Source organism: Anomaloglossus baeobatrachus, unplaced genomic scaffold (genome assembly GCF_048569485.1).
Source record: "Anomaloglossus baeobatrachus isolate aAnoBae1 unplaced genomic scaffold, aAnoBae1.hap1 Scaffold_318, whole genome shotgun sequence".
NCBI classification, from domain to species: Eukaryota; Metazoa; Chordata; class Amphibia; order Anura; family Aromobatidae; genus Anomaloglossus; species Anomaloglossus baeobatrachus.
Window position 1 is genome coordinate 65723 of NW_027442579.1, and position 27918 is coordinate 93640.

Here is a 27918-nt window from a genome sequence, read left to right on the forward strand (position 1 = left end):
ACTCCTCCTATATCCCAGATACAGGGAACACGTGTGGGTCCTGGTGAAGCCCCTCTGACGCGGCAGTCCCCCCGCAGAACATCTCACCTGCAGCAGCAGAGCCTGCGTCTTCTCCAGGTCACTGATCTTCTGCTTGTGCTGCAGCTTCAGCCCCTGAAGTTCATTATTCTCCAGCTGCTGCAGCTCCACAACGTGATTCAGCTCTGAGACAAGAGAAGGTATCAGATGGCAGTGCGGGCGAGCCGCGCCCCACATGTCACTAGGCCGCACCCCACATGTCACCGAGCCATGCCTTGCATGTCACCGCGCCCCACATTTCACTAGGCCGCGCTCCACGTCACCAGGCCACGCCCCACATGTCACCAGGCCCCCCCATGTCACCAGGCCCCGCATGTCACCAGGCCCCGCATGTCACCAGGCCCCGCATGTCACCAGGCCCCGCATGTCACCAGGCCCCGCCCCACCCCGCGCATGTCACCAGGCCACGCCCACCCCACGCATGTCACCAGACCACGCCCACCCCGCGCATGTCACCAGGCCGCACATGTCACCAGGCCGCGCCCCACCCCGCACATGTCACCAGGCCGCGCCCCGCATGTCACCAGGCCGCGCCCCGCATGTCACCAGGCCGCGCCCCGCATGTCACCAGGCCGCGCCCCGCATGTCACCAGGCCGCGCCCCGCATGTCACCAGGCCGCGCCCCGCATGTCACCAGGCCGCGCCCCGCATGTCACCAGGCCGCGCCCCGCATGTCACCAGGCCACGCCTCGCATGTCACCAGGCCACACTCCGCTGCCGCTCACCAGACTTCTGTCGCTGCAGTAGAGAGGCGCTCTGCTGCAGCTGCTCCACTTCCTCCACCACCTCCCGTTTCAGGGCCGACAGCTGCGACCTCGTCTCGTTCAGCTGCGCGCTCAGCTCTCCTTTCTGAACACTTAACTCTTCTAAAACGGATTTCACCTCCTACACAAGAGAAAGATGAAAAAAGTAGGAAAATTGTAATAAATCGGGATGAGGGCAGCACGTAGTGCGCGCCCGGATTCAGCAGATCGTGGCACTGGACACAAACATCTCAACATGAAAAGGACGGTTACCCAATATACAGACAGAACAGAGGATAGTCGGGGGGGGGAGGTGACAGCCCGCACCGCAATCTCCTGTCATCTCCTCCACAGTGATCGTCCATGAGGTCAGAGGATAGTCAGGGAGGTCATAGCCCATTCCGCAGTACCGCTAGCTCCTGTCTCCACCACCTCACGCTCCCCATTCCGCAGTACCGCTACCCCATTTCTGCCATCTCCTGCTCCCCATTCCGCAATACCGCTAGGTTCTGTCTCCGCCTCGCCACCTCCCACTCTCCTTCCCGCAGTACCGCTATCTCCTGTCTCCGCCACCTCCCTCTGTCCATCATGCCGTACCGCTATCTCCTGCCTCGCCACCTCCCACTCTCCATCCCGCAGTACCGCTATTCCCACCTCCTCCCACAGTTCCACTATCTCTTGTCTCCGCCTCCCAACATCCCACAGTACCATTATCTCCTGTTTCCACCACCTCCTTCAGTACTGCTATCTCCTGTCTCCGCCTCTTCATATTCCAGAGTACCGCTATCTCCTGTCTCCACCACCTCCTTCAATACTGCTATCTCCTGTCTCCGCCTCGCCACTTTCCATAGTACCGCTATCTCCACCTCGCCATATTCCATAGTACCGCTATCTCCTGTCTCCGCCTCGCCACCTCCCGCTCTCCATCCCACAGGGCTTCCTTCAGGTCTGCTTTCTTCTGGTGGATGTGACTCTGCAGCAGGTGCAGCTCTTGTTTCTTCAGGCCCAGGCTCCGGTCCAGCTGGGCTGCCTCCTCCTGTTGTGCGGATATCTGTGGGGCACAGGCAGACATGATGTGTGGTCATCCCTATTGCCACCACAGATGAAGGCGTTGTACAGAGCGGGCGGTGCACTCACCTGGCAGCGCAGCTGCTCCAGGAGATCTCGTTTCTCCGCCATGAGGTTCTCAGCTTGTCTCAGCGTCTGGAAATTCTCCTCATCCTTCCCCTCAGACGCTCGAATTTCTTCCTGCAGCTTTTGAAGACTGAAATATCCAACGTTAAGACAAATGAGAAACGCTCTTGATAGAGCTGGCCATCGCAGCGGCACCGACCCAAGGGGCAGCGGCACCGACCCAAGGGGCAGCGGCACCGACCAAAGGGGCAGCGGCACCCACCCAAGGGGCAGCGGCACCGACCCAAGAGGCAGCGGAACCAGGAGCAGCGGCACCGACCCAAGGGGCAACGGCACCGACCCAAGGGGCAGCGGCACCGACCCAAGGGGCAGCGGCACCGACCCAAGGGGCAGCGGCACCGACCCAAGGGGCAGCGGCACCGACCCAAGGGGCAACGGCACCGACCCAAAGGGCAGGCTCCTCTCACCTTTCTGTCATGGCTTCAATTTTGCCGGTCAGGGACTGGACATCGGCCTCTTTCGCGGCCAGGACGTGGTTTATGCCCTGCAGGACGTTCTCCTGCGCGGCTCGGTGCTGCTCCAGGTCCCGGGCATCGGCTTGCAGCCTCCTGGGTGAGTCAGTTATATCATTATTACCGTCCTGAGCAGAGACCCCAGAATCTCCCAGGAAGGACGATACTTACCGCAGCTGCTGGTCCGCCTTCACCAAGTTTACCGCCGTCTCCTGCGCTCTCCGCTCCAGCTCCTCCGCGTCGCCCTCCGCCTGACACAGCTGCGTCTTTGTTGCATTGTGTTGTTCAAGTACATCTGTAGTCTGGAAAAATAGGGAAAGGGGGGGAAAAAAAGCAAGCAGCCGTGAGAAGCCGACGGGGAGGTGTCTTATAATTCACTGACAGAAGGCCGAGGTCTTGGAAAGCATTTGGAATGAGTGTGACAATTTACATAGGACTGCATGGATGATAGTCGGGGTCCACACCTTCTGCTGGGTGTCCTTCAGCTCGCTCTCGGCCTCCGCCAGCAGTCGGTTGGCTTCTCGCAGCTCCACTCTCCGTTTCAGGAGGGTTTTCTCAATGCAGTGGATCTCGTCCTCCATGTTGTGGTGATGATGGAGGCAGCGCTCCAGCTCCAGCTCCGTGATCAGACTCTCCACGTCACCGTCCACAAAGCTCCTGCAATGGGACACCGCAGTTTGGGGTTGGGATGGTTTCTGCGGGGCTGAGGTGGTGTTACAGTGTAACATACTTGCGCTTTTTGGCGGAGTCTCGGAGCTCCTTGACCTCCCTCCTTAGCGCCTCCCTCTGACTCTCCAGGACCTGTACATCTTCTCTCAGTGTCGCATTCAGATGCTTTTCTTTCTGCCGTTGAAACTTCAAGTGATCGATAACGTCCTCAAGGCGGGAAAGTTCATTCTCCTGTAAAATAAGAGCGACCGAGATCAGAGACGGGGCCAGCGGCGGCGGACTGGTCAATCGGCGCAGGTGGCCACGTACCAGTTCATGGTGCACAGACACGTTGCAGTGGAGGACGCCAGCTGGGATAACTGGAATGGTGAACCATGGTGGAGGGGGTCCGGACACAACCTGAGAGCCGATAGGAGGGGGTCCATAAATAACAGTCCCAGGAGCCAATGGCCGGCCCCCAGAATGCGGAGGCGGGGGGCCGTAGACGACAGTACCGGGTGGGACCGAAGCACCATCGGGGCATAGTGTATAAATAACAGAGCCAGGAGGAGGAATGAAGTGACCGGAGGGCGGCGCCTCGTCAGCACTATCAGCTCCGGGATCTGCAAAGAGATTATTATCAGACCTCTCAACAGAGAATCATCTGCCCCCCCGATACCAACAGCGCTGGCCGCACAGCTCACCCCCACATACTGACAGCACTGGCCACACAGCTCACCCCCACATACAGACAGTGCACGCCGCACAGCTCACCCCCACATACAGACAGTGCTGGACGCACAGCTCACCACCACATACACACAGCACTGGCCACAGAGCTCACCCCCACATACAGACAGCACTGGCCACAGAGCTCACCCCCACATATAGACAGCACTGGCCACAGAGCTCACCCCCACATATAGACAGCGCTGGCCGCACAGCTCACCCCCACATACAGGCAGCGCTGGCCGCACAGCTCACCCCCACATACAGGCAGCGCTGGCCGCACAGCTCACCCCCACATACAGACAGCGCTGGCTGCACAGCTCATCCCCACATACAGACAGCGCTGGCCGCACAGCTCACCCCCCATACAGGCAGCGCTGGCCGCACAGCTCACCCCCACATACAGACAGCGCTGGCCGCACAGCTCACTGTTATGAACTGGTAACCGTGGACGATCACAAAAAATCCCATTAATCAGGAAAAACCAAAAAACACAAGAGTAGTTGGAAACTAAGCTGACCGCAATCCCCTATCAATTGGATAACACTAGAAGTAGCAGTGGGATGTGCCTAACACACCTAGACACCTCGTCACTGCCGAAGAAACTTGCTACACCTCAAAGATAGAAATGAGGAATCCTAACTTGCCTCGGAGCAGGCCCAAAGAAATAGCAAGCCCCCAACATGTAAGGACGGTGATGTAAGAAAACACAATACACAGATAGAAAATATAGATTAGCAAAGGCGAGGCCCGACTTACTAGATACATAGGACAGAACAGATAACTGTTTGCGGCCAGCAAAATACCCTGCAAAAAATACCAAACTCCTAATAGAAAAAAGACCTAAGACCACACGGTCTTTCCCCCACTATATCAGGTACTCTTCTGCCAGACACTTTGAACAGAACTGCAGATATAATGGGAAGAAACAAAATCATAGAACAAATAAATTTCTAAAGTGCAAATAATCAAAATCAGAACAGGGAGAAACTCCCTTTCTTGTTGGAGGTACTGCCCTCCCAAAAATAGCAGAGCAAGATTCTCACATACAAGAAAACAAACACAGAACCAAATAGAAAAAAAAAAATCACAAACACCTGTAGGTGCAAAATCAGCAATTAGGAAAAGAAAACCAGCAGACTTATCCGGAGTGAATTCTGGCACAAGATAAACAGAAGGACGAACTCCAATCCATCTTCAGAGGCAGAAGGAACATTTATCACTGGCAGCACCTAAGCAGAAACTGCTCTCCTATATACACCAGGCTGGTCAGCAATAGGTCTTCATGGATTCCCAATGAATACCAACACCTGTTTAAGTCACAGATTCAGACTAAGCTTCAATAGCATTCCTGGCCACCAGAGGGAGCTCCAAGCCAGCACCCACGCAGATGACATTCACAAAAGCTCATCCCCACATACAGACAGCGCTGGCCGCACAGCTCACCCCCACATACAGACAGCGCTGGTTGCAGAGCTCACCCCCAGCACTGTGACTATGGCTGCCAGCAGGACGCAGCGGGGCGTACACCCAGTGCCCGGCAGCCGGTGCGTCCTCCTTCCGCTGGTGACCGCTCCGTCTCTTGGTTGGTGATGGCGTTGTCGGATAATGCAGGCTGAAGCCGGAGTCTTTTGTGCTCAGAGAATCACGACCAGAGATCTGAAAAGAGAAAAATCCGAAAGTTGTGAATATCGTGCAGCCAACAAGCGGGGTGGAGACCCCCTGAGTGACGAGGGGCCTGTATCACCCTGCAGTATAATGGGCACTCCCTATATGCAAACTCACAGTGGGGGAGGCTGGCAGGTAATACCAGTAACCCTTTGTGTGCAGCGGCCCGGCCACATTGGTGCTGTCACCGCTCTGACAGTGGAGATGATGTCGTCTCAGAGACTCCAAGTCATCCAGGAGATGCTCCATCTCCCCAACATGATCTACGGGACACAGAGACAATTCTATACAGGAGGCGACCACAGGACCCGCCATCAGCTCCACAGGAGCATGGGGAGCGGTTGAGCGGATGGTGGGGGAGCGGCTGAGCTGACGGTGGGGGAGCGGCTGAGCTGACGGTGGGGGAGTGGCTGAGCTGACGGTGGGGGAGCGGCTGAGCTGACGGTGGGGTCCTACCTGCTCGGCTGTGTTCCAAAAGATGTCTGAGGCGATCCGTCTCCGCCCGTAGTTTCTGCACAGCGTCATTCAGTCGGTGGATCTCCTGCTGCTGCGAGCGGGAAACAGCGAGTCCGGAGTCTGCGTCCTGAAGCTGTGACGGGAGAGGAGGCTGTGACACAGGTGCGGCGTACAGGCTCAGACACACGCGCGGAGTTCAAGCTGTGACACTGAGCAGGCATGGAATACAGACAGGGCAGCGTGTTGTCTGTATATAGGTGGTGACAGCACTCCTGGGTGGGGCCCTGCGGTCACTCCCCTCTTCCTCCTCCAGGGCAGGGTCCTGCGACTGCTCCTCCTTCTTGGGCGAGGATCCCCTGGCCACTCCGCCCCACCCTCACCAGCCCGCCCCCTGCAGACTGATCTGTCACCTGATTGTCCTTGGTGTGGAGCAGTCCCTGGAACAGCTCTATCTCGGCCTCCGCTGATACCAGCGCTGCATGCTGGGAGTTGTAGTTCTCAGCTTCCTGCATCTCCTACAAGAGGACACAGAACAGCTATTTGGAGGAGTCTGCGGCTCTAAAGCAAAGCTGGGCGTTGTAGTTTACCAACTGCTGGAGAGCTGGGATACATTACCAATCAATGAGAAAAGAAAAGAAACAGCAAGGCCCTGTGCGCACACGATAGTTTTTGCTGTGTTTTTGGGTGCAGTTCCTGAGCCTCCACTGCATGAAAAGTCTGAGAATTCTAAGTGCTGTGCTTCTTTAAAAACGCACCAAAACATGGCAAAAACGCACCAAAATGTGGCAAAATCAGCACCGAAATGCAGCAAAAACGCACTGAAACGCAGCAAAACCGCAACAAAAAAGAGAATTTTGTTTACTTACCGTAAATTCTTTTTCTTATAGTTCCGTATTGGGAGACCCAGACCATGGGTGTATAGCTTCTGCCTCCGGAGGACACACAAAGTACTACACTTAAAAGTGTAGCTCCTCCCTCTGAGCTTATACACCCCCTGGAGAACCAGATCTAGCCAGTTTAGTGCAAAAGCTGAAGGAGAATAGCCACCCACAAGTAAAAACAGAGCAAGAACCGGAACAACCGGAGACTCTGTCAACAACAACAGCCGGTGATAACACGCGGAACAAGAAACTGCCAACAGGCAACAGGGAGGGAGCTGGGTCTCCCAATACGGAACTATAAGAAAAAGAATTTACAGTAAGTAAACAAAATTCTCTTTTTCTTTATCGTTCCTATGGGAGACCCAGACCATGGGACGTCTCAAAGCAGTCCATGGGTGGGAAATAAACAGAAAAACTAAGAAGTAGGCGAAACCTAACTTCACAAGTGGGCGACAGCCGCCTGAAGAATGAGTCTACCCAAGCTCGCATCTACCGAAGCATGAGCATGCACTTGGTAGTGCTTTGAAAAGGTATGCAGGCTAGTCCAAGTGGCAGCCTGACAGACTTGTTGAGCCGTAGCCTGGTGCCTGAAAGCCCAGGAGGCACCGACAGCTCTGGTCGAGTGTGCCTTGATCCCCGGTGGGGGAGGCACCTGAGAACACTGGTAGGCGTCCGAAATGGTCGACCTAATCCAACGGGCTAAGGTCGGCTTAGAAGCAGAGAGGCCCTTGCGCCGACCTGTGGTTAGCACAAAAAGAGAGGTGCACCGCCTAAGAACAGCGGTGCGAGACACATAGATCCGGAGAGCACGCACCAGATCCAAAGTATGCAACGCTTTTTCAAAGCGATGAACAGGAGCCGGACAAAAGGAAGGTAGGGTAAGGTCCTGGTTAAGGTGGAAAGGAGAGACCACCTTAGGAAGAAAGTCCGGAGTCGGACGGAGAACCACCTTGTCTTGATGAAAAACCAAAAAAGGTGACTCCGAAGAGAGCGCAGCCAAATCAGAGACTCTCCTGAGGGAAGTTATGGCCACTAGAAAGACCACTTTCTGTGAAAGACGAAACAAAGAAACCTCCCTAAGAGGCTCAAAGGGGGGTTTCTGCAAAACCGTGAGGACCAAGTTAAGGTCCCAGGGATCCAAGGGCCGCCGGTAAGGCGGAATGATGTGAGACGCGCCCTGCATGAAGGTGCGGACCTGAGCCAGCCGGGCGAGACGCCGCTGGAACAGAACTGACAGAGCTGAGACTTGTCCCTTAAGAGAGTTGAGGGACAGTCCCAGCTGCAGACCGGACTGTAGAAAGGACAGAAGGGTCGGCAAGGAAAATGGCCAAGGAGGATGGCCGGAAGAGCGACACTAGGACAGGAAAATTTTCCAAGTCCTGTGATAGATCTTGGCGGAGGAAGACTTACGGGCCCGAGTCATAGTGGAGATGACTTCAGGAGGGATACCAGAAGTCGTCAAGATCCAGGACTCAAGAGCCACGCCGTCAATCTGAGAGCCGCAGAATTCTGGCGGAAAAACGGACTTTGCGAGAGTAGGTCTGGACGGTCCGGGAGATGCCACGGCATCTCTACGGACAGATGGAGCAGGTCTGGGTACCAAGCTCGCCTGGGCCAGTCCGGTGCAATGAGGATGACTCGACAGCCCTCCATTCTGATCTTGCGCAGGACTCTGGGCAAGAGAGCTAGAGGGGGAAACACGTAGGACAGACAAAACTGGGACCAGTCTTGAACCAGAGCGTCCGCGGCGAATGCCTGAGGATCGTGGGAGCGAGCCACGTAAACCGGAACCTTGTTGTTGTGACGGGATGCCATTAGGTCCACGTCCGGAGTGCCCCATTTGCGGCAGATTGACTGAAACACTGCCGGGTGCAGGGACCACTCGCCACCATCCACGGTTTGACGGCTGAGATAATCTGCCTCCCAGTTTTCTACACCTGGGATGTGGACTGCGGATATGGTGGACTTGGAGTCCTCCGCCCATTGAAGAATGCGTTGGACTTCCAACATTGCCAGGCGGCTGCGTGTCCCGCCTTGGTGATTGATGTAGGCAACTGCTGTCGCGTTGTCTGACTGGACTCGAATGTGCTTGCCCGCCAACAGGTGGTGAAAGGCTAGGAGAGCTAGAAGCACAGCTCTGGTTTCCAGCACATTGATTGAAAGGGCTGACTCGGACGGAGTCCAAGTGCCCTGTGCTCTGTGGTGGAGATATACCGCTCCCCAGCCGGACAGACTGGCATCCGTGGTGAGAATCACCCAGGACGGGGACAGGAAGGAGCGCCCCTGTGACAGAGAGAGGGGCCGAAGCCACCACTGAAGAGAACTCCTGGTCTGTGGCGACAGAGCCCCCAACCTGTGCAAGGAGGAAGGCCGCTTGTCCCAACAGCGGAGAATGTCCAGCTGCAGGGGACGCAGATGGAACTGGGCAAAGGGAACAGCCTCCATTGACGCCACCATTTGACCCAGCACCTGCATCAGGCGCCTGAGGGAATAACGGCGGGGTCTCAGCAGAGAGCGCACCGCCAGTTGGAGGGACTGCTGTTTGACTAATGGTAACTTCACAAGTGCCGGCAAAGTCTCGAACTGCATCCCTAAGTACGTGAGCCTCTGGGTCGGAGTCAGAGTGGATTTTGGCAGATTGACAAGCCACCCGAATTGGGCTAGAGTGGCGAGAGTGAGCGAGACACTCCGCTGACAGTCTGCGCTGGATGAAGCCTTGACAAGAAGGTCGTCCAGGTAAGGAATCCCTGCCAACCCCTGGAGGTGCAGAACCGCAACCACTGCTGCCATGACCTTGGTGAATACCCGAGGGGCCGTGGCTAACCCAAAGGGGAGAGCCACGAATTGGAAATGTTCCTCTCCGATTGCAAAACGCAGCCAACGCTGGTGAGAAACTGCAATGGGCACATGCAGATAGGCATCTCTGATGTCGATGGATGCCAGGAAATCCCCTTGGGTCATTGAGGCAATATCTAACCGCAGAGACTCCATGCGAAAATGCCGCACCTGAACATGCTTGTTGAGAAGCTTGAGATCCAGGATGGGCCGGAAGGAACCGTCCTTTTTGGGGACTAGGAAGAGATTTGAGTAGAAACCTCTGAACCGTTCCCGGGCGAGAATCGGTACAATTACTCCGTTGGCCTGCAAGGATGCCACGGCCTGAGAGAAGGCGGCGGTCTTGGAGCAGGGGGGAGGTAGGTGACAGAAAAAATCTGTTTGGCGGGCTGGAAGAAAATTCTATCCTGTAGCCGTGGGAGATGATATCCCGCACCCACTGATCGGAGACGTGTTGAAACCACGTGTCTCCAAAGTGGGAGAGCCTGCCACCGACTAAGGACGTTGCTGGCGCGGACAGATAGTCAAGAGGAGGCTGCCTTAGTGGCAGCCGCTCCTGCGGTCTTCTGTGGACGCGCTTTTGTGCGCCAGTTGGATTTTTGGTCCTTAGCTGAGTTAGCGGACGAGGCCGAGGGCTTAGAGGACGACCAGTTAGAGGAACGAAAGGAACGAAACCTCGACTGATTCCTACCCTGGACAGGTTTCCTGGTTTTGGTTTGTGGCATGGAAGTACTCTTCCCGCCAGTAGCTTCCTTAATAATTTCATCCAGCTGTTCACCGAACAGCCGGGACCCAGCAAAGGGGAGTCCAGCAAGGTACTTCTTTGAAGAAGCATCTGCCTTCCACTCTCGAAGCCACAAGATCCTGCGTATAGCGAGGGAATTAGCCGAAGCCACCGCAGTGCGGTGAGAAGCCTCTAGCATGACAGACATGGCATAGGATGAGAAAGCTGAAGCCTGAGCAGTTAAGGTAACCATCTCAGGCATAGATTCCTTAGTAAGGGAATGCATCTCCTCCAGAGAAGCAGAGATGGCTTTGAGAGCCCACACTGCTGCAAAAGTCGGGGAGAACGAGGCCCCCGCCGCCTCATATACAGATTTGGCCAGAAGGTCAACCTGGTGGTCAGTGGAATCCTTAAGCGAGGTGCCATCAGCCACTGATACAACGGTCCGGGCTGAGATTCTAGACACTGGGGGGTCTACCTTTGGTGAATGAGCCCACTCCTTGACCACCTCAGGTGGAAAGGGAAAACGGTCATCAGACCCCACGCTTTGGGAAGCGTTTGTCAGGGCAGGCCCTGGGCTTGGTCACAGCGGCCTGAAAACTGGAGTGGTTAAAGAACACACTCTTTGTCCTCTTAGGCGAGGTAAACTGGTGCTTTTCTGCCAGAGAAGGTTGTTCCTCTGATACTGGCGGATTGAGGTCCAGTACAGAATTAATGGACGCAATCAAATCACTAACATCTGAGTCACTTTCGGATAGATCAATGGGGCACATGGAGGTAGTCTCCGAGCCCCCAGTAAAGGCATCCTCCTCGTCCTGCGAGTCAGCTTCTGAGACCGAGCCGCGGGACGAGGAAGGAGAGGGGACCCTGCGTCTCTTTTTAGAAGGACGGGGCCTGGGACCAGATGATGAATCCTCTGTGAGCTCCGCTGAGAGAGCCCTAGCAGCAGAGGCACCCTGTGAAGGGGGCTGATGCATGCTCAGCAAAGTCCTGGACAGATGTCCCATGGAGTCAGCAAAAGACTGGGAGATAGACCTGGTTAAGGATTCTACCCATGCCGGGGGGTCAGCCACAGGGGCCGGAGCAGCCGGAGAGACCACTGGGTGTGCTATTCCAGGCTGAGGCATCGTCAGGTTAGAGCAGGCATCACAATGTGGATAGGTGCTCGGTTCCGGCAGAAGGAGCTTACATGCAGTGCATACTGAATACAGCTTTGGAGCCTTGCTCCTCGTGTGTGACATGCTGCTTGAGTGAGGGCTCTGCCAGAATGACCCCCAGAGAATATATATAGAGGTCCACAACCAGAGGTTGTGGCTTACCAGACCGCTGAAGCGGTTTGTGTGCCCTCCAGATCCCGAAGCCCGGACCCCCAAGCACCTCAGCTGGGATGCTGCAGACCAGTGCTGATCGCAGGGAAAACGCTGTGAAAATGGCCGCCGGAGCGAAGAGAGGGGGCGGGACTTACTCTGAGAGCGGGATCTGGAGGGCCATAGAGACTTATAGGGGAGGAGACATGTACTCAGTGAGGAGTGTCTCTCCCCTGTGTAGAACGGCCGCTGGGCGGAGCCGCACTGTTCCTCTGCATGAATGACATGCAGTGAAAACGAAACTAGGCCTCCGGCGAAGCCGGGGCCTAAATTTGAGCGGTGCGGCCGGTGTGCAGGCACCATCGGCGCAGTTCTCCGGCGACAGCCAGAGAACTCGCCGGAAATGTCACAAAATACACTCAGCACACTCTCCCCCAACAATAAAGTGCAGGGACCCCCAATATATAAACGTCTCAGGTACTTAGCTTGCTGAGATGCCGGGTTCCATATCCCTGGGGATGAGTGCTCCGGTCCAGCAGGGTCCTGAAAGGCTGCGGATGGAGACCGGTCTCCTGCCAAGCATGGAGAACCGTGCTGGCTCCCACTTCAAGCCAGAGCCCAGGAGGGATGGTGAAGGAGCGCGGCATGTAAGGCTCCAGCCTTGGAATCAACCTTAACAGCACCGCCGACACAGTGGGGTGAGAAGGGACATGCCGGGAGTCCAGACATGGACCCGCTTTTCTTCAAACTCGTTCCAAAAATCAAAGAAATCAGATGAGAATGCATGTGTGGATGTATGCCTCCTGACACAAAGCGATAAACTGGCTAGATCTGGTTCTCCAGGGGGTGTATAAGCTCAGAGGGAGGAGCTACACTTTTGAGTGTAGTACTTTGTGTGTCCTCCGGAGGCAGAAGCTAAACACCCATGGTCTGGGTCTCCCATAGGAACGATAAGAAGGGAATTTTGTTACTTACCGTAAATTCCTTTTCTTCTAGCTCTTATTGGGAGACCCAGACGATTGGGTGTATAGCACTGCCTCCGGAGGCCACACAAAGCAATTACACTAAAAAGTGTAAGGCCCCTCCCCTTCTGGCTATACACCCCCAGTGGGATCACTGGCTCACCAGTTTTCTGCTTTGTGCGAAGGAGGTCAGACATCCACGCATAGCTCCACTGTTTGTAGTCAGCAAGAAAGTGTCAAAAACGCACCGAAACGCAGCAAAACGCACACTTTATGCATTTTTCCCACCAGAGGTGCATTTTTTGTTGAAGATAAGAAATATATAGTGTGCGCACAGCCTAAAAGTGACCCGAACCTGAGCCCACCATGCAGCATTCACTGCCCCCCGCCCTGAGCCCACCATACAGCATTCACTGCCCCCCGCCCTGAGCCCACCAATGCAGCATTCACTGCGCCCCGCCCTGAGCCCACCATGCAGCATTCACTGCCCCCCGCCCTGAGCCCACCATGCAGCATTCACTGCCCCCCGCCCTGAGCCCACCCCATGCAGCATTCACTGCCCCCGCCCTGTGCCCACCATGCAGCATTCACTGCCCCCCGCCCTGAGCCCACCCCATGCAGCATTCACTGCCCCCCGCCCTGTGCCCACCATGCAGCATTCACTTCCCCCCCGACCTGAGCCCACCATGCAGCATTCACTGCCCCCCGCCCTGAGCCCACCATGCAGCATTCACTGCCCCCTGAGTGGCCCTGTTCCTCAGTGCCTCCTCCTGTCACTGCCCCCGAGTGGCCCTGTTCCTCAGTGTCTCCTCTTGTCACTGCCCCCGAGTGGCCCTGTTCCTCAGTGCCTCCTCCTGTCACTGCCCCCTGAGTAGCCCAGTTCCTCAGTGTCTCCTCCTGTCACTGCCCCCGAGTGCACTTGTTCCTCAGTATCTCCTCCTGTCACTGCCTTACCTCCGTCCTCTCCCTGTTTATCTGGACAGCGGTGCGGTGCAGGGACCTCAGCTGCTCTTTGGTGACGCTCAGCTCCGCGGCAGCCATCTTGTCGGATGAGGCGACGTCCCTCTTCAGTTCCCTCAACTCTTGGTCCAGTCCGGAGAGTTTGTGCCGAGCGCGGGAATCCTGTACATCCCGCTACAAAACACAGCAACGAATCAGCACACGCCAAAGGGGGCGCTCCGCCGCACCGCACACACGCCAAAGGGGGCGCTCCTCCGCACACATACAAGACTGAGGAGGCGCTCCGTCGTGCCCCACAGAAATTACATAGGGTGCGCTCCACCACATGCCATGTACAGCACAGGGACAGGATTTCTGGGTGAGGGAGGGTATGGGTAGGATTTCAGGGTTAGGTCCTAGATTTCGGGATGAGGGAGTATGGGCAGGATTTCAGAGTGCGGGGGGGTATGGGCAGGATTTCAGAGTGTGGGGGGGTATGGGCACAATTTCAGAGTGCGGGGGGGGGGTATGGGCACGATTTCAGAGTGCGGGGGGTATGGGCAGGATTTCAGAGTGCGGGGGAGTATGGGCAGGATTTCACAGTGCGGGGGAGTATGGGCAGGATTTCACAGTGCGGGGGGGGGAGGGGTTTATTGGCAGCATTTCGGGGTTCACCATCTGGCAGTGAATACCGCACCTCGGCCTCCAGCTGGTGCAGCTCGGCTAGTAGCCTCTCCCGCTCTTCCTCAGCCTCCAGCAGCTGCTGGTCAGCCAGGCCTTGTATCTCCTCCATGGTGCGGAGCTTCTGGTTCAGCCGTTGGACCTGGTTTTCCAGCTGTCGCTCCGCTGCCTCGTGCTGTCGCTCCGCTGCTTCGTGTTGTCGCTGCTCCATCTGGATCTATGGAGAAGAGAGATCTAAGTCTTCCTCCATTCCTGTGCACAATGCGTCTCACCAGTTTCCACATCTCTACATGACATACTGCTGGATACTGGTATTATGCACAGCTGAGGTTTTGTTACATTTGCATCCAGTCTCCACTGTGACATAATGCACTGACACATTGTAACGTGTTAGACATTATTGCACAGCAGTTTGTGGCTGGCAGCAGAGCAGTGGTGAGAAGCTGCGTGCGGACTCCGTCTCTGTGCTCACCCTGGCGTCTGCCGCCTTGGTACACGCCTTCTTATAGTCCTCGGGGGCCTGGCGGGCACGCTCCTGGAGGGCAGAGACCTCCTTTTGCAGCCTCTGGTGCCGCTCCTCTGCCTCCTTTTTCTCCTCTTCTGATTTCCGCAGGATCTGACCGATCTGTCTCTGCAGCTCCAGAAGATTCTGCCCCAGGACATCAGATGGACCCGAACATCTGCCAAAAACCAAATGTAGAAATTACACGGGTCCCACGTGTGCCATACACATCCAGTGTCCATTGTAGCATCGGCCCCCCCATGTGTAACATGAGGTCGCTGCTGTGTCTGCACATATACGGCTCCTCCACATCTGGAGGAAACATTGTAATGAAATGTCCAATAATCCAGGGCCTCTTCAGCCTGGGATAGGAGAGAAGAGGGCCGGCGCCTCCAGCCCGGGACAGGAGAGACGAGGCGAGGCGAGGGCCGGCGGCCCCAGCCCGGAACAGGAGAGGCGAGGTGAGGCGAGGGCTGGCGGCCCCAGCCCGGGACAGGATAGGCGAGGCGAGGGCCGGCGGCCCCAGCCCGGGACAGGAGAGGCGAGGTGAGGCGAGGGCCGGCGGCCCCAGCCCGGGACAGGAGAGGCGAGGTGAGGGCCGGCGGCCCCAGCCCGGGACAGGAGAGGCGAGGCGAGGGCCGGCGGCCCCAGCCCGGGACAGGAGAGGCGAGGCGAGGGCCGGCGGCCCCAGCCCGGGACAGGAGAGGCGAGGCGAGGGCCGGCGGCCCCAGCCCGGGACAGGAGAGGCGAGGCGAGGGCCGGCGGCCCCAGCCCGGGACAGGAGAGGCGAGACGAGACCGGCGCCCCCAGCCCGGGACAGGAGAGACGAGGGCCGAGGCCCCCAGCCCAGAACAGGAGAGACCATGTCTGGTGGAGAATATTTCCACAACTGCTGTGTGATTACAATGAGTGCAGATAACATGGACGCACCTCAGCTCCCCCACTCCAGTCTGCAGCTTTCGCTTCAGTTCAGACACTCGGGCGCTGATCTGTTCTGGATGCACCAGGTTGTCGACAGCATCACGGAGCTGAGACTGCAGATTCTCCACCTGAGACCCCAACAAAGCGTTCTCATCCTGAGGAAAGAGGACACGTCCAACATATGAGACAGCACGCAACACGTGATCATCAATATAAGAGGAAAGACTAGACACAGATCACGGGGTACTATGCTCTCCACTCTGAGGTTCTCCATAGCTTCCTGTATTATACTCCAGAGCTGCACTCACTGTTCTGCTGGTGCAGTCACTGTGTACATACATTACATTACTGATTCTGAATTACAGAGTAAATGTGACTTCCAATAAGACGACAGATGTGATTATCTATTCTCTCTGGGGTCAGACATGAGGACCCCCCACCCCAGAGCTGCTTGTTTGGCCCCGCAGTGGTTTACCTGCAGCTGCAGGACTTGGGCCAGCAGCATCTTGTTGTCCTTGTCCTGCTCCTGTAACCGGTGGGCTTCGGAGCGGGCGCTCTCCAGCTCGGCTTGCCATGCAGAGTTATTGGCCTGTAATAATAATAATATTATATATTATTCCATGGTGCTTTACATGTGAAAGAAGGGAATTTTGTTTACTTACCGTAAATTCCTTTTCTTCTAGCTCTAATTGGGAGACCCAGACAATTGGGTGTATAGGCTATGCCTCCGGAGGCCGCACAAAGTACTACACTTAAAAGTGTTAGGCCCCTCCCCTTCTGCCAATACACCGCCCGTGCTCCCACGGGCTGCTCAGTTTTGGTGCAAAAGCAAGAAGGAGGAAAAAATAATTATAAACTGGTTTAACTTCAATCCGAAGGAAACTCGGAGAACTGAAACCATTCAACATGAACAACATGTGTACACAAAAAAACAGGGGCGGGTGCTGGGTCTCCCAATTAGAGCTAGAAGAAAAGGAATTTACGGTAAGTAAACAAAATTCCCTTCTTCTTTTTCGCTCTATTGGGAGACCCAGACAATTGGGACGTCCAAAAGCAGTCCCTGGGTGGGTAAAAGAATACCTCGTAAGAGAGCCGTGAAACGGCCCTTTCCTACAGGTGGGCAACCGCCGCCTGAAGGACTCGTTCACCTAGGCTGGCATCCGCCGCAGCATAGGTATGCACCTGATAGTGCTTCGTGAAAGTGTGCAGGCTCGACCAGGTAGCCGCCTGACACACCTGTTGAGCCGCAGCCTGGTGCCTCAAAACCCAGGACGCTCCCACGGCTCTGTAGAATGGGCCTTCAGCCCTGAGGGAACCGGAAGCCCAGCCGAACGGTAAGCTTCGATAATTGGCTCCTTGATCCACCGAGCCAGGGTTGATTTGGAAGCCTGTGACCCTTTACGCTGGCCAGCGACAAGGACAAAGAGTGCATCCGAGCGGCGCAGGGGCGCCGTACGAGAAATGTAGAGTCTGAGTGCTCTCACCAGATCTAACAAGTGCAAATCCTTTTCACATTGGTGAACTGGATGAGGATAAATAGAGGGTAAGGAAATATCCTGATTGAGATGAAAGGGGGATACCACCTTAGGGAGAAACTCCGGAACCGGACGTAGAACCACCTTGTCCTGGTGAAAAACCAGAAAAGGGGCTTTGCACGACAACGCTGCTAGCTCAGACACTCTCCGAAGTGAAGTGACTGCTACTAGAAAAACCACTTTCTGCGAAAGGCGTGAGAGAGAAATATCTCTCATTGGCTCGAATGGTGGTTTCTGAAGAACCATCAGCACCCTGTTTAGATCCCAGGGTTCTAACGGCCGCCTGTAAGGTGGAACGATGTGACAAACTCCCTGCAGGAACGTGCGTACCTGTGGAAGTCTAGCTAGGCGCTTCTGGAAAAACACAGAGAGCGCTGAAACTTGTCCCTTAAGGGAACCGAGCGACAAACCCTTTTCCCGTCCAGATTGAAGGAAGGACAGAAAAGTAGGTAATGCAAATGGCCAGGGAGAAAAACCCTGAGCAGAGCACCACGACAGGAAAATTTTCCACGTCCTGTGATAAATCTTGGCGGACGTTGGTTTCCTAGCCTGTCTCATTGTGGTAATGACTTCTTGAGATAACCCTGAAGACGCTAGGATCCAGGACTCAATGGCCACACAGTCAGGTTGAGGGCCGCAGAATTCAGATGGAAAAACGGCCCTTGAGACAGCAAGTCTGGTCGGTCTGGTAGTGCCCACGGTTGGCCGACCGTGAGATGCCACAGATCCGGGTACCACAACCTCCTCGGCCAGTCTGGAGCGACGAGGATGGCGCGGCGGCAGTCGGCCCTGATCTTGCGTAACACTCTGGGCAACAGTGCCAGCGGAGGAAACACATAAGGGAGCTGAAACTGCGACCAATCCTGAACTAAGGCGTCTGCCGCCAGAGCTCTGGCATCTTGAGACCGTGCCATGAACGTTGGTACCTTGTTGTTGTGCCGGGACGCCATGAGGTCGACGTCCGGCACCCCCCAGCGGCAACAGATCTCCTGAAACACGTCCGGGTGAAGGGACCATTCCCCTGCGTCCATGCCCTGGCGACTGAGATAATCTGCTTCCCAGTTTTCCACGCCTGGGATGTGAACTGCGGATATGGTGGAGGCCGTGGCTTCCACCCACATCAAAATCCGCCGGACTTCCTGGAAGGCTTGTCGACTGCGTGTGCCGCCTTGGTGGTTGATGTATGCCACCGCTGTAGAATTGTCCGACTGAATTCGGATCTGCTTGCCTTCCAGCCAATGCTGGAACGCTTTCAGGGCAAGATACACTGCCCGAATTTCCAGAACATTGATCTGAAGCGAGGACTCTTGCCGGGTCCACGTACCCTGAGTCCTGTGGTGGAGAAAAAAACCGCTCCCCACCCTGACAGACTTGCGTCCGTCGTGACTACTTCCCAGGATGGGGGTAGGAAGGATTTCCCCTTCGACAATGAAGTGGGAAGAAGCCACCACCGAAGGGAAGCTTTGGTCGCCTGAGAGAGGGAGACGGTCCTGTCGAGGGACGTCAGCTTCCTGTCCCATTTGCGTAGGATGTCCCATTGAAGAGGACGCAGGTGAAACTGCGCGAAAGGGACTGCTTTCATTGCTGCCACCATCTTCCCCAGGAAGTGCATGAGGCGCCTCAAGGGGTGTGACTGGCCTTGAAGGAGAGATTGTACCCCTGTCTGTAGTGACCGCTGCTTGATCAGCGGAAGCTTCACTATCGCTGAGAGGGTATGAAACTCCATGCCAAGGTATGTGAGCGATTGGGCCGGTGTCAGATTTGACTTCGGAAAATTGATGATCCACCCGAAACTCTGGAGAGTCTCCAGGGTAGCGTCGAGGCTGTGTTGGCATGCTTCTAGAGAGGGTGCCTTGATCAACAGATCGTCCAAGTACGGGATCACCGAGTGACCCTGAGAATGGAGGACCGCTACTACAGTAGCCATAACCTTGGTGAAAACCCGTGGGGCTGTTGCCAGGCCGAATGGCAGTGCCACGAACTGCAGGTGTTCGTTTCCTATGGCGAAGCGCAAGAAGCGCTGGTGCTCCGGGGCAATCGGAACGTGGAGATAAGCATCTTTGATATCGATCAATGCAAGGAAATCTCCTTGGGACATTGAGGCGATGACGGAGCGAAGGGATTCCATCCGGAACCGCCTGGTCTTTACGTGTTTGTTGAGAAGTTTCAGGTCTAGGACAGGACGGAAAGACCCGTCCTTCTTTGGGACCACAAACAAGTTGGAGTAAAAACCGTGGCCCTGTTGATGAAGAGGAACAGGGACCACCACTCCTTCTGCCTTCAGAGTGCCCAGCGCCTGCAGAAGAGCCTCGGCTCTCTCGGGAGGCGGAGAAGACCTGAAGAATCGAGTCGGGGGACGAGAGATGAACTCTATCTTGTAACCGTGAGACAAAATGTCTCTCACCCAGCGGTCTTTTATTTGTGGCAGCCAGGTGTCGCAAAAGCGGGAGAGCCTGCCACCGACCGAGGATGCTACTAGAGGAGGTAGAAGTCATGAGGCAGCCGCTTTGTTAGCGGTGCTCCCAATGGCCTGTTTAGGACGTGACTTAGACCGCCATGCATCAGAGTTCCTTTGTTCTTTCTGAGACCTTTTGGACGAGGAGAATTGGGACCTGCCCGCGCCCCGAAAGGACCGAAACCTTGACTGCCCTCTCCTCTGTTGGGAGAGGTTCTGCTTGGGCTAGGGTAAGGATGTATCCTTTCCCTTGGATTGTTTGATGATTTCATCCAGGCGCTCGCCAAAGAGCCTGTCGCCAGAAATTGGCAAACCGGTTAAACGCTTTTTTGGAAGCGGAATCTGCCTTCCACTCCCGTAGCCACAAGGCCCTGCGGACTACTACCGAATTGGCGGTCGCAACTGCCGTACGGCTCACAGAGTCCAGGACAGCATTCATAGCGTAAGACGCAATTGCCGAGGTCTGGGAGGTAATGGAAGCCACTTGTGGCGCGGCCGCTTCAAATTTTCGCTTGACCTGCTGATATAGCTTGTAGCGCCATACGGCTGCGAATGCTGGGGCAAAAGAAGCTCCGATAGCTTCATAGATGGATTTCATCCAGAGCTCCATCTGCCTGTCAGTGGCATCTTTAAGCGAGGCCCCATCTTCCACTGCAAGTATGGATCTAGCCGCCAGTCTGGAGATTGGAGGACCCACTTTGGGACATTGAATCCAACCTTTAACCACTTCCGGGGGAAAAGGATAACGTGTATCCTTAAGGCGCTTAGAGAAACGCTTATCCGGACAAGCATGGTGATTCTGGATTGCCTCTCTGAAATCAGAGTGGTCTAGAAAACATACTCTGTGTACGCTTGGGGAACCTGAAGCGAAATTTCTCCTGCTGAGAATCAGACTCCTCCGCCGGAGGAGCTGAGGGAGAAATATCCAGCAACTGATGAATGGATGCAATAAGATCATTCACTATGGCGTCCCCGTCTGGAGAATTAAGATTGAGAGCGCTCCCAGGATCAGAATCCTGATCAGCTGTTTCCGCATCATCAACCAGAGAATCCCCCCGCTGAGACCCTAAACAATATGATGTCGAGGGAAATTCTAAGCGGGCTCGCTTAGACGATCTGGGGCTAGGTTTTAAGACCGAACCCTCCGTCTGGGATGTATGAGATACCCCGTGAGGACATTGTTGGTCCAACTGAGGGGGGTCAGGGAACAATGATTCAACAGAGTCCCTTTGCTGAGATACCGGTCTGGACTGCAAGGCTTCTAGTATCTTAGCCATAGTCTCAGAGATTTGATCCTTAAAGGCTGCAAACTCAGTCCCCGTCACCTGGACAGTGTCAACAGGTGGCTCCCCCTGGGCCCCTCTTAGCAGAGGATCCGGCTGAGGAAGTGTCACAGGGGTCGAACACTGTACACAATGAGGGTCAGTGGAACCTGCCTGTAGCTGGGTCTTACATGCGGCGCAGGCAACATAATAAGCCTGTGTTTTGGCACCCCTGCCTTTTATGGGCACCATGCTATAGTTTTCCCTGAGTAACACAATAGGGTATATAGCCAGAAAGAACTGTGCTCATACAGTGTAAATTATATACAGTACACAAATAATGTACCCATACAATACAGCACCATGGGGCTAGCACCACATGTGCTGTTTACCAGCCGCCTAAGCGGTTGTGAGGCCACCAGAGACCGTGTCTGGGTCTCCCATGAATATGTCCCTCTCTGCAGCGTCGGTGGAGCTGACAGGAATGGCTGCGGCATCCTGACGAGCTGAGGAAGCTGTGGGCGTGGCCTAGAAAGAGCGCGAAACGGGCGCTCATACTGTGTACAGTGAGGGGAGTGGAGCATGTAAATCATACTCCAGCCCTCATTGCTGCTCGCTCCGTGCAGCGTCCCGCCCTTCCCCTGCCTGTCAGGGCTGAGGGCGGGAGAAAAAAAGGGAAACTAGGCCGCAATGAAGCCGGGGACTGTAGTAATAAACGCGGCCGCCGTAAAAGCGCGGTCGCGTGAAAGTCCCCGGCGAACTACAAGTCCCAGCCGCGCCGCAGTGTCCCGTGGCAACGGCGGTCAGTGCGGTAGCCCTTACATATAAACACACTCAGCGACGCTGAGTGTGTAATGGCACATATAGACCCGGTCAGCGCCGCGGTCCCCGGTGCACTAGCACACCCAGCAAAGCTGAGGTGATGCCGTGCGCGGTCCCCATAGGGATACAGAGTACCTTTAAGATGCAGGGCCATGTCCCTGAACGGTATCGGCTCCTATCCATCAGGCTCCACAGGAGTTGTGGATGAAGCCCGGTCTCAGTGCCTGGAGACCGATAAGATCCCACTTCACCCAGAGCCCTAAGGGGGATGGGGAAGGAAAAACAGCATGTGGGCTCCAGCCGCCGTACCCGCAATGGATACCTCAACCTTAACAACACCGCCGACAAAAGTGGGGTGAGAAGGGAGCATGCTGGGGGCCCTATATGGGCCCACTTTTCTTCCATCCGACCTAGTCAGCAGCTGCTGCTGACTAATCTGTGGAGCTGTGCTGTGCGTGTCTGACCTCCTTCGCACAAAGCAAAAACTGAGCAGCCCGTGGGAGCACGGGGGGTGTATTGGCAGAAGGGGAGGGGCCTAACACTTTTAAGTGTAGTACTTTGTGCGGCCTCCGGAGGCATAGCCTATACACCCAATTGTCTGGGTCTCCCAATAGAGCGAAAAAGAAAAGGAGCATACAAGGCACAGGGGAGAGGACCCGGCCCACGAGAGGGGGAATTAGGGGGGGGTACAGTAGGTGAGGGTACAGCTGGCCATGCAGCAGTATAGTGGGGTGAGGGGGACGGGTGAGGGTACAGTAAATGGTATTCCTCACGACTCCCCCAAACAGGTTCGCTTCCAGCCATCCCTCACGACTCCCCCCCATACAAATACGGGCTCGCTTCCAGCTATCCCTCACGACTCCCCCATATAGATACAGGCTCGCTTCCAGCCATCCCTCACGACTCCCCCATACACATACGGGGTCACTTCCAGCTATTCCTCACGACTCCCCCATACACATACACGGTTGCTTCCAGCTATTCCTCACAACTCCCCCATACACATACACGGTTGCTTCCAGCCATCCCTCATGACTCCCCCATACACATACACGGTTGCTTCCAGCTATTCCTCACAACTCCCCCATACACATACACGGTTGCTTCCAGCCATCCCTCATGACTCCCCCATACACTTACGGGCTCGCTTCCAGCCATCCCTCGTGACTCCCCCATACACATACAGGCTCACTTCCAGCTATTCCTCACGACTCCCCCATACACTTATGGGCTCGCTTCCAGCCATCCCTCGTGACTCCCCCCTACAGGTTTGCTTCCAGCCATCCCTTGTGACTCCCCCATACACATACAGACTCGCCTCCAGCCGTCCCTCCCCCATATACATACAGGCTCGCTTCCAGCCATCCCTCACGACTCCCCCATACATAAAGGCTCGCTTCCAGCCATCCCTCACGACTCCCCCCTACAGGTTCGCTTCCAGCCAACCCTCATGACTCCCCCATATACATACACGCTTGCTTACAGCGATCCCTCGCGACTCCCCCATATACATACAGGCTTGCTTAGAGCCATCCCTCACGACTCTCCCCTACAGGTTCGCTTCCAGCCATCCCTCATGACTCCCCCATATACATACACGCTTGCTTACAGCGATCCCTCGCGACTCCCCCATATACATACAGGCTTGCTTAGAGCCATCCCTCACGACTCTCCCCTACAGGTTTGTTTCCAGCCATCCCTCATAACTCCCCCATATACATACGGGTTCGTTTCCAGCCATCCCTCACGACTCCCTCCTAGTAGGAAGTGAAGTTTTATAGGTGTGATAGTGGAAAGAAACAGAAAGAAACAAAAACTGTTTACAGTGACAATGTATCCAGTTACCTTCAGTTCTCTTGTGGTTCTGGCGTACTTACAGTGCTGTGCAAATTAATTGGGGTCAAAGCAAAAAAAAAAAAACAACACATTTTTGAATATTTAATAATAAATGTTAGAATGCACGGTTATATAACAATTTTAGTAAAAAATGTCATCCTTTAGCAGATATGAGGTTTTCAATGCGTTTTGGCATTGATTCTACCAAGTTGTTGCATACAGTCCAATTCTTCATGGAACCACACGTGTATGGCGCGGTTTATCATGCGCTCTTTGGTTGTACAGTCCATTTTGCCAAGAAGTCTCTTCACACATTTTCTATAGGATTTAATGGTGAATTGCCAGCCCAGTCCTGCACTTTCACTTTATTTTCTTCCAGGAGTTTCTTCACGCACTTGGAATCGTGGCATGGAGCCAAATCTTGTTGGAACGTCCCTTCAAATTTACGCATGAATGGCGCAATAAAACGTTTTAAAGCGTCTGTGTATTTGGAGGAATTCATCATACAATCAACAGGAAATAAGCTCCCTGCACCATCAGCTGTAAAAAAGCCCAAAACATCTGTTCTTGAGGGTGTTTTACAGTTTGAGTATGATCCGCTCGCAATGGTTCATTTTTGCTTCTTCTAAGGCTAAGTTCACACTTCCGTTGTTTTGTATCAGTCACAATCCGTCACCTTGAGGAATTACGGTATCCTGCAAAATATTTTGCAGGATTCCAGCTTTTCCCCATAGACTTCTATTGGCGACGCATTGTGACTGGTGATGCTGCGTTGCATCCGCTGCGTCGCGGTCAGTCGTTTTTTGACTGACCGCCGAGCGGGAGCAACGCAGCATGTAACGTTTTTTGTGCAGTGGAATCCGTTGGATTTCGCTGCGCATGCGCTCTCTGGCTCCCCGCACAGGTAATCAGGGTAAACATCGGGTTACTAAGCAACGCGCTTTGGTTAGTTACCCGGTATTTACACTGGTTACGGGTGCAGGGAGCCAGCGCTGAGCGGTGTATGCTGGTAACCAAGATAAATATCGGGTAACCAAGCAAAGTGCTTTGCTTTTACCCGATATTTACCCTGGCTGTGCATGGAGCCAGACACTTCACCGCTCCGCTCCGCCCCCTCCCGCACTCAGCATGTGTATACGCACACACACACACTCTCACACTTACACTCACACTCACCTGTCCTGCAGTCCCCGCGGCACTGACGTACTCAATGCCACGGCCCCGCTCGGCTCCACCCACCCCGAACTCCGCCCCCCACATACAACGGAATCCGACAAAGAATTCTGTTCTTTGTCATCCGTTGTACAGCGCATCAGTCACATGCGTCAAGCGACGCATGTGACTGATGCAAAACAACAGAAGTGTGAACTTAGCCTTAAGTGTTTTATCAGCTCTTGGTGTTGTTTTCCTTTTTCTTCCACATTTCCCTTTTCGTTTTGGAGAAAACGATCCAGTTTCATTGTGTGCGCGAATTATTCTTGAAACGGTAGATTTTCCAATACAAACGGTGGAAGCCATTTCTCTTACAGTCAGACTTGTATGTTCATTAAGAGTAATAATTCTAGACCTCTTCCGTGGAGTAAATCACACTGAGAGAAAAACTACACTAAACCACTCGTCACAGAAACAAGCTCTCACCTGAAGCTGAGGGGGCAGCTAGCTGTGATTTTCTGACTAAAACCAGTCATCACAGAAACAAGCTCTCACCTGAAGCTGAGGGGGCAGCTAGCTGGGATTTTCTGACTAAAACCAGTCATCACAGAAACAAGCTCTCACCTGAAGCTGAGGGGGCAGCTAGCTGGGATTTTCTGACTAAAACCAGTCAAACCACATTTTGTTACTCAAGGTTGTACACTCACACCTGTCACACCTGTTCAAAGCAGTTAAAACTGGTTTGAATCACTGACTGGTAACCAACGTACCATTTTACTAAAAAAATGCTTTGTCCCAATTAATTTGCACAGCATTGTATAGTACACTTTTAGATACACAAGCAGACTAGATGCACCCAGTAAATATGCCCACAAGTGCATTCAGGTGTGACGCAGCTTAAAATCAAAGCTGAGCTCAGATGTGGAATAGACATAGGCAGAATAAACAAGCAGGTCATAAAGAAGAGGGGGGAGGGGGGGGTCTGTCGTGGAGTGGTCAGTTAAAGCATAATAGATTGACACATGCAATAGAGGCAATGGAGATCAGATGTTGGGGAAGTTGGGTAGTAATTGAAGCATACCCATAACTGTGGCACAAGCCCCCTGCTGAGTGCTTACCCTGGCTCCTAGACCCACCATCCCTTCCTTTTTCCTACCCCTATGCCACACCCCATGCCCGTCTTCCCCTTGCACCCACCATTATGCCCGTCCACTTCCCCCTTGCACCCGTCCCTACTTATATGCTGCTGCCTCTTCCGCTGCTCCTCCTTCTGCTGGGTGATCTCGACCTCTCTTGCTGTGACCTGGGTCTCCAGCTCAGCTTTATATGCGCTCAGGTCTGCTTGTCCTGCCGCAGTTCCAGTTCCCGACCAGGCGCCCACCCCTGCTTACATGCTGGTGCTCAGCACCTTCTTCAACTGGGTGATCTCAGCCTCTCTTGCTGTGACCTGGGCCTGCAGCTGAGCTTCATATGTGCTCAAGTCTCCCTACGCCTGCTGCAGCGCCTCGTTGACTTCCTGCAGTCCCTTTAGAACCCATCCCCCCCGCCATTGCTTACATGCTGCTCCACCTCCTTCTTCAGCTGGGTGATGGCCTCTCTCGCTGCGACCTGAGTCTCCAGCCGAGTTTCATTTGTGATCAGGTTTCTCTGCGCGTGCTGCAGCGCCTCATTGACTTCCTGCTGTCCCTGTAGAGCCCATCCCCCCTACCCTTGCTTACATGCTGTTGCTTCAGCTCCTTCTTCAGCTGGGTGATGTCGGCTTCTCTTGCTGTGACCTGGGTCTCCAGCTGAGCTTCATATGTGCTCAGGTCTCCCTGCGCCTGCTGCCGCGCCTCATTGACTCACCTGCTGTTCCTGTAGAGCCCATCCCCCCTACCCTTGCTTACATGCTGCTGCTCCAGCTCCTGCTTTAGCTGGGCGAGGTCGGCGTCTCTTGCTGTGACCTGGGTCTGCAGCTGAGCTTCATATGCGCTCAGGTCTCCCTGCGCCTGCTGCAGCGCCTCATTGACTTCCTGCTGTTCCTGTAGAGCCCATCCCCCCGCCATTGCTTACATGCTGCTGCTCCAGCTCCTGCTTTAGCTGGGCGAGGTCGGCGTCTCTTTCTGTGACCTGGGTCTGCAGCTGAGCTTCATATGCGCTCAGGTCTCCCTGCGCCTGCTGCAGCGCCTCATTGACTTCCTGCTGTTCCTGTAGAGCCCATCCCCCCGCCATTGCTTACATGCTGCTGCTCCAGCTCCTGCTTTAGCTGGGCGAGGTCGGCGTCTCTTGCTGTGACCTGGGTCTGCAGCTGAGCTTCATATGCGCTCAGGTCTCCCTGCGCCTGCTGCAGCGCCTCATTGACTTCCTGCTGTTCCTGTAGAGCCCGTTCCAAGTCTTCCACTTCCTGCAACCAATAAGGGAGAACTCTGGGTGTTAGCGTCGCCATGTTGGACACAGGTCACATGACATGCAACACGAAGAGAGAGAATTGGGAAACTTCCATTATTTTTATTTTTTTAATAGTTTTTATTGAACATTTTCTCTGTTGAGCATTCTGCATAATATAAAATGAGACATTTACTGGAATAAAAGAAAATTAAAAATATAAGGATCAGTCAGCGAGGGAAAGAAAAAAAAACTAAGGTTGTGTCAGGAAGGGGGAATATGGACATGAAGGGGAGAGAAGGGGGAAGGAAAGGAGGAACATTTTAAGAAATGGAAAAATTAAAGAAGGTATTTAATAGTACGTCTCCACCGGGCAACAAGTGTTTTTTCATTTTCTGTTGCAATGAGGTTTCAGAACTTTTTCTATATGTTCTTGCATCGATAACTCCAAATCTGAAATCTGTTTTGTGCTGCACGCTCCAGGTTTCTGGCAATTTTAATTTCTTTTTGTTTCAGTTTATGGCATGCATTGGTTTTAAATTGGAATTAAAGGGCAACAACTCTTAAAATTGAAGATAACCACAAGGCAATTAAAGAGGCGCTGTCGTCCCATTTTGGTGTGTAACCTGCATATAGGATCGTGTAGAGCAGCATTAGCAGCAGTATTTATTAGGAGCAGTATTTATTAGGAGCAGTACTTATTAGGAGCAGTACTTATTAGGAGCATTATTAGGAACATTATTTATTAGTAGCATTAGAACTATTATTTATT

The 27918-nt window shown here is 54.3% G+C and overlaps 1 protein-coding gene across 1 annotated transcript in view; it reads right to left on the reverse strand.

Annotated features, from left to right (window-relative positions):
- The window catches only part of LOC142269304 (centriolin-like), a 153029-nt gene that overhangs the window by 47801 nt on the left and 77310 nt on the right, over positions 1-27918 (reverse strand). Inside the window, exons 14-32 of the mRNA XM_075332401.1 lie at positions 27001-27165; positions 16196-16309; positions 15730-15875; positions 14770-14977; positions 14314-14514; positions 13632-13811; positions 6379-6483; positions 5969-6101; positions 5630-5775; positions 5326-5503; positions 3446-3738; positions 3198-3367; positions 2932-3124; positions 2639-2769; positions 2423-2563; positions 1959-2085; positions 1708-1872; positions 804-963; positions 88-203 (exon numbers count right to left, since the gene is read on the reverse strand). Coding sequence (XP_075188516.1) covers positions 88-203; positions 804-963; positions 1708-1872; positions 1959-2085; positions 2423-2563; positions 2639-2769; positions 2932-3124; positions 3198-3367; positions 3446-3738; positions 5326-5503; positions 5630-5775; positions 5969-6101; positions 6379-6483; positions 13632-13811; positions 14314-14514; positions 14770-14977; positions 15730-15875; positions 16196-16309; positions 27001-27165 — 3072 coding nt within the window. The remainder of the gene's footprint in view (positions 1-87; positions 204-803; positions 964-1707; positions 1873-1958; positions 2086-2422; positions 2564-2638; positions 2770-2931; positions 3125-3197; positions 3368-3445; positions 3739-5325; positions 5504-5629; positions 5776-5968; positions 6102-6378; positions 6484-13631; positions 13812-14313; positions 14515-14769; positions 14978-15729; positions 15876-16195; positions 16310-27000; positions 27166-27918) is intronic.